General features: G+C 37.2%; 1 protein-coding gene across 1 annotated transcript in view; it reads right to left on the reverse strand.

The window, feature by feature from the left end:
- The window catches only part of LOC144975771 (uncharacterized), a 166,510-nt gene that overhangs the window by 77,602 nt on the left and 76,408 nt on the right, over window positions 1–12,500 (reverse strand). The window contains exon 3 of the mRNA XM_078919958.1: window positions 10,370–10,506. Within this exon, the coding sequence (XP_078776084.1) occupies window positions 10,370–10,506 (137 nt within the window). The remainder of the gene's footprint in view (window positions 1–10,369; window positions 10,507–12,500) is intronic.

The raw sequence follows: 12,500 nt of genomic DNA on the forward strand, positions 1-12,500 counted from the left end.
TCGGATTTCTAGCCTTGACTCATAAACTTTGTGTTAAAATACGTTTGTTCTCTTGAGATCAATGAGTTTTGTTTGTTTCTTACACTACACAAAATCAAGATTATATTGAGCTTTTTTTATATAGCGCAATATCCATTAAACGTGCTCAAATCGCTTTACAATGGGGCCCCTGGTCAACAGCAACAGTTAACATGTAGGACGGGACATTAGGCGATATTACAATTTTTCGGACAAAGACAGCACTGTTAACGGCCAGATACTCATTTTACACCTGAGTACGGTGAGAGAATGTGAGCAAAGAGCCTTTTCCAAGGACTAAACTATGCGCCGAGCTCGAGGCTCGAACCCAGGACCTTCCGATCCGAAAGCGAGTGTCATACCACTAGACCACATAGCTGCACTATATAAACACTATTAAATTATCTGATCAATATGACGTACAACTGAATGTTCAGTAAGAGAAAAATCTGAAAAAGTGTGTATAGGACAGTGTCAGACAAAGCAAGAACGAAAAATACAAGAATAAAAATCCCACAATATCAGTCTTCCCCGATAGGGAATCGACTGCTCTCCAATTTCTAAATTAGATTTTTTCATCATTTTTTGGTATAATTTGTTTAACTCTCTCCTTACCAGCAATTTTCAGAATTTTCCCCAAAACTTCACACCCACCCAACACAAAAACAGACATTTCTTACTCAAACAGAAAAGCAACAAGCACATTCTATACATAATATTGTACGACAATATGAGTTCTATTACAGAATGTCAAGTTTTTATAGCTATAGCGAAAAGAAATTAAATCTGGATGAGAAAAGTAACAAATGTGACGATTTTACAATAGGTGGTAAGGAGAGGGTTAATGTGACAAATGCCAGATCAACAGACTGTTCCAGGGCTCGTCCATTGCGAATTGGATTCAATAGTGTGATGTCACGTCCACCCAGCAACCAGCATCTTGGTTCTAAACAAAGAAAATCTGTACTTTTAATTCTCCATGCTGGCTAGAACTTTTTCACATATCATATGATCAGAATTTATAAAAGTCAAAACATGATCAGATTTATAATGTTTTTCTCATCTGGATACGCTGTTATAGTCGTCGGAGAAATACTTCATAAAGCGTCCGCCATTGTTCCGATAGTTTAGAACCAGTTACTAAGTTACTATACGTCATTACGAGGGAAGTGACGTCACGACTGTTGAGCCCTATTACCAACAATTTGACGGAGCGCACCACATAATATGACAAAAGACTGTTCTTACTAGTAAGTACAGTAAATATTTCACAGCGAATCTTCGAGATATTCATAAGATCATTTATTTATTTGGACGTAAAGTGCTCTACACAACCTGGAACGTTCATGATACACACCTTGCAAGTGTTGTTCACGGGTGGTAGAAGGAAGACAGTTGATAAGCCTAACTTTTAATTATAACAAATGTGTGGCTGAGAGTTTAACCTGTTTGTCTACATACACATATACAGTCAAGTCTTGTCAAACCAAACTTCTATAATAATGTGGTAGTCTCGAGAATACGAACCGATTATGACCAATGAATGAATCAATACTATACGATTTTTGACCCATATGTGACCCTCCGTCTCAAAACGGTCGGAATGATTAAGATGATGACATTTGAATTTATAGCAGAAATATCAGACTTGGGTTGAGTTTGAATGTTTTATTGAGAAGAATGAATATCATATGTCAGGGTACCAATGCCGATGATTCGTATTTTTGGCCAATTTAGCATTAATTTTGGCTATTTAGCATCTGGTTAATCCCGACTTAATACCGTTTTGACACGATGGGTCACATATTAGAAATTATATTGACCCTACGGCTTGTTGCTTTCATGATTATTTTTGTCATTAATATTTCATTGTACTATGAACTTTGTACATTTATGATTCATTCGATCTTGACCAGTTTTCAATTACCAGTATTCTATGATAATATTTTTCGATTTTACATTGCCGTATTGATACATTTTTCCTGACATTCAAAGTTGTGTAAAACTGTCTGTAAATGATACAATACAAGCTATATGAGATTCTGTAATTATAAACTATTGTATAAGGCATTTAAAGGATAATTCCTGTTAAGCCTTTAGTAAGATAAGATAAGATAAGATAGGGAAGAAAGACAGAGTCTATGAAGTCTTTCCTAGGGGTTAGAAGAAAAGTTACCGATAGAGAAGAGACTTGTCCCTCTGCAACCTCACTACATAAAGAAACCCCAACTTTTTGGCCCGCTAGAAGAATTCAAAAAGAGGAGTACCTTCATATTCGAATGAAACAGTACTCCAGATATAAAGCCATACGAGATGAAAGAGGAAAGAAAGATATGTATGAAAATTTTAAAATTTTTAATTTTATGGTAAAATTGAATGGAATATAACAATAGAATCTACATATAAACTATTTATTAGTTTACGCACCACATCATAAATCATTCAGATATCATCCATTAGACAAAGTATGAATGGAATCCGCTGGGATTTTACATAACAACTCATAAAACAAAATCATGGAAAGGTTGAAGAGATCAATGAAGGACCACAAATCTTCGGGGTTAACCCTCTCCTTCCCAACTACAGGAAAATCGTCACATTCGTTACGATACAACGAACATTTTTCTTATTCAAATTTCTCTTGTACATCATAACATTTAAAGAGAATGAACAGTGTGTTGTAGAGTAGATGTTTTGCTAAAGAAATTGTGTATCGCAAGAACTTACTGCTATTGTGTTTTCAGTGATAAAAAAAACATCAATTTTTGTGTTAGTTTGGTGTGAAGATTTGGGGAAAATCCTGAAATGCCTGGTAAGGAGATGGTTAAAGGTCAATATCATGAAGACAGCGTCTTTGAGGATAAATTACAACAAATCAACAAAGAAATTAACTCAGGATGGAGGAAGTCTAAAACGGCAGGGGCTGCCTGAATCCGGTGATCGTGAAAATACTAACGCAAGAGTGAAAATGGAGAGGCTTCGTATGGGAACAAAACACTTCTATTCCCGTACGAAGCCTCTCCATGTTCACTTTTTCGATGTAGGAAGTCGAAGCTTTTGAATACCTGGGTGCAAAATTAGTCACCGATCCATTAGGAGCTGATAAGTACATCAAGAGAAGGATTGGAAATGCATGGACGACATTCAACAAGGGGAGGTGCAAAGAAGGAGAAATATTAAGTTCCTCAGAATTGATGTGCTCTCGATCAGTATAATTATGTGGGACTGAGACATGAAAAATCACAAACAGAGATGGAACGATACTGGATACCTTTCTCCATAAGGCTTTGAGGCCTCAATTTAAAGATAAGATGGGCAATGATAATTTTGTCAAAGGAGAAGGTTGGCAATAGAGTAAATATCCATTCTTTAAGTACATTGGTGACCCCGCCCTTAGAAGACGGAGATAGATAAGACGTGTCTTAAGAATATTATCTGATCAACAGCCTCCTTTGTGTGGCACAAGCATGGAAGAGAGGAAGACCAAGATAAACTGTGGTCTTGTGGTATGACACTCGCTTTCGGATCGGAAGGTCTGGGTTCGAGCCTCGCGCTCGGCGCATAGTTGAGTCCTTGGAAAAGGCTCTTTACTCATCTTCTCTCAATTTACTCATGTGTAAAATGAGTACCAGGCCGTTAACAGCGTTGTCTCTGTCCGAAAAATTATTATTTACACCTGAGTATGGTGAGAGAATGTCAGTAAAGAGCCTTATCCAAGGACTCAAAAATATGCGCCGAGCGAGGCTCGAACCCAGGACCTTCCAATCCGAAAGCGAGTGTCGTACCACAAGACCACATAGCCGCACGAGGAGATACACAGGGAATATGTGACCCACCGCCTCAAAACGGTATTAAGTCGGGATGATCAAAGTGCTGAGAATAGAATCTATGACCAAAAACATCAGACTTGTGTTGAGTCCATGAATGTATTTTTGAAGAAGAAATATAGAATTTTAAAGTGCTGAAACTGAAAACCGAAATTTCGTTTTCTTGATCAGTTACGCATCAAAGTTACCTTTCAGAATCTTGTTCACCCCGACATAATACCGTTTTGAGACGATGGGTCACATATGTCAAATAAATCAAGTCAAAATAGATGTGCATAATATTGTTGTCAGGCAATGGGTGGGTCACATATCAATCCGCCCCCCAGACCTAAATATTCAAGACGAATTGTTTATGTACAAGACCATAATAATACATCATCGATACAAGATTTAAACACTTAAGCATCTTTCACGTTACTAACTGACTCGAATTATTAATGACTTTATCCTTTCTTCAACTGCCATGTTATTGTGATAAACTCTTTATCGTCATCACGCCAACCATTCCATTCATTTAATTCCACGATTAGATTCTACTTAGACTTCCTACCTGGTCGTTCCATTTGGATTTAGACAATATCTCACACATCACCTGTCTGTCTTTCAAGGTAGAAAAGGTAGGTTTTTTGCACACAAAACTGAAGCATATTTTATTTAAATAAAGATCGCATCTATTACAATAAATCCTGCATTTATAATAATAAATATTGAATTGATATTAGGTTATCTGCGGTTACATTTATATAAATTGAGCGCTATTTATACGCGTGCCTCACAGAGAGACTCAACTCGTATTTCGTTTTCAGGAACCAGGGCAATATTCCTTTATTTCTTTTTGGCAAAGATAACATTTCTTACAACACACACACACACACACACAAACACACTCACACACAGAGAGAGAGAGAGAGAGAGAGAGAGAGAGGGAGAGAGAGAGAGAGAGAGAGAGAGAGAGACAGACAGACAGACAGACAGACACATGAAATTTACAACTGCACTACAAAACCGTTGTAATTTTTCAAAATTGAAATAGAATAGATATTGGTGCCCCATCGCATCAAAATGATACTATGTGGAGGTGATGCCCAGGTTAACCGCTGTGCTCTGAAAAAAAACAAACTCCTATCTAAAACTTTGGCCACAAAACTCGGCCTTCAAATATCACGTGATTTAAAATGACCCTCATCTTGGCAAAGCAAAGGGGCACGTCAAACCATCGATCATCTGGTCCTGCAATGCCCAGTCACAAAATTAGAAGGGGGGTTCGAAACAATCTTTGAAGCCGGAGATGACCTGATATCATGGATCGACAAACATAATTTGGAGGTGTCGCCATACACTACTACTATCTTGGCAAAAGCTCTCAAACCTGGGACTGAAGGAAGACCTCGCGAAGTCCCAGGTTTGAGAGGTTTTTTTTTGCCAAGATGAGGGTCATTTAAATCGATCAATATTTGAAGGACGAGTTTTCTGGCCAAAGTTTTAAATATTTGTCTTTCCAGATTACTCTAAACTATCGGAACAATGGCGGAAGCCCTTATGAAATATTTCTCCGACGAGCATAAAAGCGTATCCAGAGGAAAAAACCCAATTATAAATCTGATCATATTTTGCCTTTGACACATTCTGATCAAAAGACATGAAATTTTTTAGCCAGCATGAAGAATAAAAAGTACCTATTTTCTTCGTTTAGAACCACGATGACCGCCGTTGCTGGGCGACGTGACATCAGACTATTGAATCCAATTTGAGATAGATAGCAATTTCACACTTTCATCTTGGTGAAACTGCTTTTTATCTATCTATGATTTTTCCCCCCGGTTATTATTAAATGAATCGCACAATTTTCGTTTCGAGATTTTAAGGAACTAATGGGATTTTCCGATCTCTAGATGATAATAGATGATAATTTGATTAGATACGTTTTGAACATCCTTCCTTATATTTGTCTTTGTTTATTGCTGTGATTTATATCGTTTGTTTTTGGTGAAATTTTAAGAAAAATTATTCCAAATGACATCTTGTTTGAATATCTCATTATAATAGATACATGTTATAAGAATGAAAAATATGAAGAAATTGTTATGAATTGAATAATAATGCTATAATTATGCTTGCATATTCTCTGGTAAGGTGGAATGGATTAGCTGATAATTTAGTAAAAGAAGATTTTAGAATATTATACAAAATGTCTCAAAATATAAATGAAATATAAATATTCATAATAATAGTATATAGCACTTTAATGCAGTTTTTTACTATTTCTATTTGAGGGCGGGTATAAAATGCAAGAAAATGTGACCCGCCGTCTCAAAGCGGTATTAAGTCGGGATAGACTCGGTTAGGGAAATTGAAATCCTTTCCACAAACATCAAGCTTGGTTTGACTTTCTCTACGTCATGCTGGAGTATAAATACTATTTCTTGCTTTACAAAAACTTCTAAGGTCCAATTTCTCATCATTCTGTCTCTAAACTCACTTTTTGGGGTCTGAATCATCCCGACATAATACCGTTTTATGACGGAGGGTCACAAATGATGTCTATTCGTGCCTGTTGCGATTGATGTTTGATAAAATAATGAAATAAAATAAAAATAATAAAATTCCCTTTATTCATCCCATAGAGGAAATTTGTCTCTAGGGTCTATTCTAAGGAAAGACTGGAATAACACAGGCGTTAGCCGCAATGCAGCGCCGCAAATTGAGCTAGGGCGGGGTGACTTGCTCATGACCGCACAGCGCAGCGGCGGTTGATCGAACTCGACACCTTTCTATTTGTTCACCATGTTCAAGAGAATAGTTTTCATCTTGTTCTTGTAACTTGTTCATTTTAAATAATTTTTCCTCTCGTGCTCATTTTAAAAGTAGATTTTATTTGTTTTCATCTTCTTCAACGCGACAAAACACCAGATTGACGGGAAGGGTCTCATTTTGTAATGCTACAATTATTCAGCTACAACCACATTTTTTTGAGTATTTCATTACATACGATTTCACCAAGGGAATTTTGGCACTTGGTGTTTGGTAAACAATAATTGATACGGGGATGGGATAGATGTGTTATAATATGTGACCCTTCGTCTGAAAACGGTATTGTGTCGGAACGAACCAGATGCTTAAAAGCCGAAATAAATGTTAAACTGGTCTAAAATAAAATTTTTTGGCATTAGCACCGTAAAATATGGTATCCATTCTCCTCAATAAAACATACAAACTCAACACAAGTCTGATATTTCTGGCTATAAATCCAATTTTCAACATCTTAACCAACCCGACTTAATACCGTTTTGAGACAAAAGGTCACATATGAGGTTTGGAGAGATTCCTGTATTCACGCTAGGATCAATAGGTAAGCTGGTTTGGATATTTGGGTTTGACAAATAAACATTTTGGAAATGGAATTTGGAAATGCTATGGACACACATCGTACACACACACACACACACACACACACATATATATATATATATATATATATATATATATATATATATATATATATATATATATACATATACATATACATACACACATGAACATACATGCATACTAAAACACACGGAAGCTGATGTGTACATGGTATAGATTCGAAACTCACACTATGTACCATCGCACACACACACACACACACACACACAAACACACACATACACACAAGCGCACGTGCGTAGGTGCGCAGATACACTTGCCTAAAGACTTTCGTATTGCGAATTTGCACACTCACACAATGTGTGTCACTTTTTATATGAAGCAATGTTGGCAATATCAAAGTAAACATCGCTTATAATATATTTAGAGAGAGAGCAAGAGAGAGAGAGAGAGAGAGAGAGAGAGAGAGAGAGAGAGAGAGAGAGAGAGAGAGAGAGAGAGAGAGAGAGAGAGAGAGAAGAGGAGAGAGAGAAGAGAGAGAGGGAAGAGGAGAGAGAGAGAAGAGAGAGAGAAAGAGAGAGAGGAAGAGGAGAGAGAGAGAGAAAGAGAGAGAGAGAGAGGAGAAGAGAGAGAAGAGAGAGAGAAGAGAGAGAAAGAGAGAGAGGGAGAGAGAGAGAGGAAGAGAGAGAGAGAGGAGAGAGAGAGAAAGAGAGAGAAAGAGAGAGAGAAGAGAGAGAGGAAGAGAAGGGAGAGAGAGAAGAGAGAGAGAAAGAGAGAGATAGAGGAAGAGAGAAGAGAAGAGATAAAAGAGAGAGAGAGAGAGAGAGAGAGAGAGAGAGAGAGAGAGAGAGAGAGAGAGGGGGGGGAGGAGGTTGAGAACATATCATTAAAATGGCTGTCTACAAACAAAAACAACGTTTTGAGTGACGTCAATTTCGTTCCATTTATATGGCTTCAACAGTCATGACGTCACTTCTCTCGTAATGACACATAGTAACTTAGTAACTGGTTCTAAACTATTTGAACAATGGCGGACGCCCTTATGAAATACTTCTCCCACGAGCATAAAAGTTTATCCAGAGGAGAAAATCATTATAAATCTGATGTTTTGACTTTCATACATTCTGATCTTACGACAAGTGAAAAGTTCTAGCCAGCATGAAGAATAAAGAGTGCCGATTTTTCTTTGTTTAGAACCAAGCTGCTCGTTGCTGGGCGGACGTGACATCAGACTATTGAATCCTATTGTGATTGTCATTTTTGGGCAAGCGCATACCAGATTTCATGGAATGTGTGATTCTAATACATTTGCCTGTAAATAAAGACTGGCATATTATTCTAGACGCTGCCATTAAAGTCACGGGGGAAATTTGATCACTTGAGCGGAGATACAGTTCATAGATTACTAGAGCAACCCTAAAGAACCAGATGTGAGAAACGCCCTTCGATAATCTAACCAACTAGGCACCATCTACATGTGTGACCGAACGTCTCAAAACGGTATTATGTCATGATGAACTAGATGCTGAAAAAGTCAAATTAAAGATAAACTGGTCAAAATTATGAATGATTGGTATTCAGCAATCTGAAATATGTTATTTATTTTCCTGAATAAAGTTTATAAACTCAACACAAGTCTGATATGTCTGGCTACAAATTCAATTTTCATCATCTTAGTCATCCCGACTTAATACCGTTTTGAGACGAGGGGTCACATATAGAAATATCATTAAGAATAGTAGATGGGTGAGTGTGAAACAAAAAATGTTACGGTAACATTTTCAAATGATTGTTCTTAAGCCAAACACGAGCGCGGTATTACAGCGTGTGTGGTTTCGTGTTCATATCACGGTGCCCGGTGCTAATGAACGCGCTAACGAACCCGACGAGAGATCAAAAGAAGTGTTATGATGACGTCACGGTTCTTTGTGTACAACCACACAGAGTTTTTCCTACGTTCGAATACGGGTGTTATTATCGAATTATTCCAGGACCTGTCTGTTGTGTTTACTTGTGTCAAGTATGATAACTTGTCGAGGCGATAATTGGCCTCTGTAAAACTGGAGAGAATGAAATTGGCTTGCAGCTTCAAATAACGGATTATTGGTGATATGCGTTTAGGTAAAATATTCACAATATCCACCAGCCTTATATGAGGTACCAACAACGCACAAAACAATGCGTAACCTTAAACTTGTATAATCTGATCTATATAATTTAGTGAGAACATTGATGGGTAGGAAATAGTATGATCCTTTATAAGGAAGCACGAATTAAGATAGAACAATATTTCCTGCCCATTAATGTTTTTGTTTATTCATCTTAACAACGCCACTACCACATTATCTCATTCATTTGTAGTGTTTCATTCATCCTGTTTGTAGATAAAGGGGAAACGCGAAACGTCGATTTCCTCTGTTTTCGTAATTAAATTGAAGCTTACATTCAATTATTACACATTGTTGTTATTTATTTCTTCGAGCTTCGAGCAGCAACATTTACATGATAAAGGTACAGGAGACCAAAGGGCAGACAACCAAGACCGGAAGTGGATGATGTGAAAGGCTGGAGTGGACTCTTTGCAGTTGAATGTAATTAAAGCATGCAAAAGAGAAGAAAAAAATGAGCTTTTATATAGCGAAATATCCACTAAATATGCTCAAAGCGCTTTACAAGGGATCCCCCTGGCCAACAGCAACATTTAACATTTAGGACGGGACATGACGCCTGCTAGGCGATGTTATAATTTTTTCGGACAGAGACAACGCTGTTAACGGCAAGGTACTCATTTTACACATGAATGTGGTGAGAAAATATGAGTAAAGAGCCTTCTCCAAGGACTCAACTATGCGCCGAGCGAGGCTCGAACCCAGGACCTTCCGATCCGAAAGCGAGTGTCATACCACACAAGACCACATCGCCGCCATAGCCATAGAAGACTGGCCTACCATGTAAAATTGACCTCTACCATTGAAATGGTACCGGAAGTAAGTATGAAGATGCCTCAGATACAAACAAACTATTTGTCGCATACATTGCTGAGAATAAATATGAAATAGGCGAATAATAAGTAGGTGGTTAAGTCAGAAAGGAAGTATGTAAGTAGGTAAGTATGAAGGTATGTAAGTATGCCCGTAAATAAATAGAGAACTGACCTCGTGGTTTCCAGCCTTCCAGGTCAGGTTGACAGTATCCATTTCCGGGGGGATAATGAGCTGGTCACCAAAGTCAAGGTCGTTGATGTAAGAGATTACCTCCCCTCCACGGATAATGGGGATGTCCATATCCACACCTGAAAATAAACATAAAAGCATTTAAATTTCACGTTTTAAGAAATAAATGAAATGAGAATCATGAGAACAAAAGACATATTAATTTTGCACAATGGGTATAGGATGGATAAAGTGCGGCTATGTGGTCTTGTGGTATGACACTCGCTTTCGGATCGGAAGGCCCTGAGTTCGAGCATCTCGCTCGGCGCATAGTTGAGTCCTTAGAAAATGCTCTTTACACTCACTTTCTCTCACCGTACTCAGGTGTAAAATGAGTACCTGGCCGGTAACTGTGTTGTCTTTGTCCGAAAAATTGTAATATCGCCTAACAGGCGTCATGTCCCGTCCTACCATGTTATATGTTGCTGTTGACCAGGGACACCTTGTAAAGCGCTTTGAGCACATTTAGTGGATATTGCTCTATATAAAAGCTCAATTAAAAACAAAAAAAACTAAAAAGATTTCAGCTCTTTGTTATTGTCTTTGAAACCCATTAACTGCTGTGTTCTGAAAAAAAAACAACGTAGTATCTGAATTTTGGCCAGAAAACTCGTCCTTCAATTATCGATCGATCAAAAAAAAAAAACCCTCATCTTGTCAAAAACTCTCAAACCTGGGACTTCCGTGAAATCAATGTGCCTTTATTGGGACATAGCCAAGGTTTATTCCTTATCATGTTAAGTCAAAACGATGCTTGAAAAAGAAATAAAAATGACAGCATTTAAAAAAAACAAACAAACAAAGAGTTGTTGATAACAGTTATCAATTGATTGTCAAATGAAATATTTAGGTAATAATAGGTTCAAACCATAAACCAATCGGCCTAAATGAACTTCATCGCTTAACTCTCTCCTTACCAGCCATTTTCAATATTTTCCCCAAAACTTCACACCCCACTAGCACATAATAGATTTTTTTTTTATCATTCAGACATAATAGCAGTAAAATTCTTGCGATAAATAATTTTTTTTAGCAAAACATACTCTACAACACACTGTTCGTTATCTTTAAATTTTATGGTGTACAAAAGACATTTGAATAAGAAAAAGGTTGGTTGTATCGTAACAAATGTGATGATTTTCCTGTAGTTGGTACTAGTTAGGAAATATTGGTAAGATTAGCCTTTCATTTGTTTCGGTTGTTGTTGAATGAAAACGATTTGAATTCGAAACATTCCGTAAATTTAATTTTCTTAAAAGCACTGTTAAAGAAATAATGTACATTTATTACGATTGTTTCATTATCATGTGATTTATAAAGCATTAAAAGAATTCACACATCATTCTCAGCTTTTGAGTCGATAAGATAAAGAAGCTTAGACAAAGCTGCTTTTATATATTATTATATCCATGCTTGATTAATTTAACACTCCCCTTACCATCCAAAGGAAAATCGTCACATTCGTTACGATTTCTTACCAACAGTTTTCTTATTCTGAATTTCATTTCTGTTATAGTTATAATTATAAACACTCGGCACTGTGTTGCAGAGTTCATTTTTCTGAACAAAACAAGCATATAGATAGTTCGAAGATGACGTCACTCAGGTCTTTGTTATTGTTTTTTGCCATCCGCGTTTATGAGTAATGCTCACTGAACAGTATTAACCTGACTATAGATAGTATGCAGATGACGTCACTCAGGCCTTTGTTATTGTTTTTGCCATCCGCGTTTGTGAGTTGTTCTCACTAAACTGTATTAACCAGACTATAAAAGTTCATGGTTACACAGAGTTTGTGTGTTGGTCCGTTATACTTCCGGATGGCAATGTTGTGAACTCCTTGGCCAAGCGCATTCTATCTATAAACATTCATGGATATACACAGTTTTGTGTGTTGGTCCGTTATACTTCCGGATGGCAATGTTATGAGCTTCTTAGCCAGGCGAATACTATCTATACTCGTTACTATTCTGTCTGAAAAATCTATTTTTGTGTTGGGTGAGTATGAAGTTTCGGGTTAAAGTCTGAAAATAGCTTGTAAGGAGTTAAGAGAGAGTTAAATACATGTAGATAA

Source organism: Berghia stephanieae, chromosome 6 (genome assembly GCF_034508935.2).
Source record: "Berghia stephanieae isolate SIO BIC M18660-M18661 chromosome 6, UCSD_Bste_1.3, whole genome shotgun sequence".
NCBI lineage: Eukaryota > Metazoa > Mollusca > Gastropoda > Nudibranchia > Aeolidiidae > Berghia > Berghia stephanieae.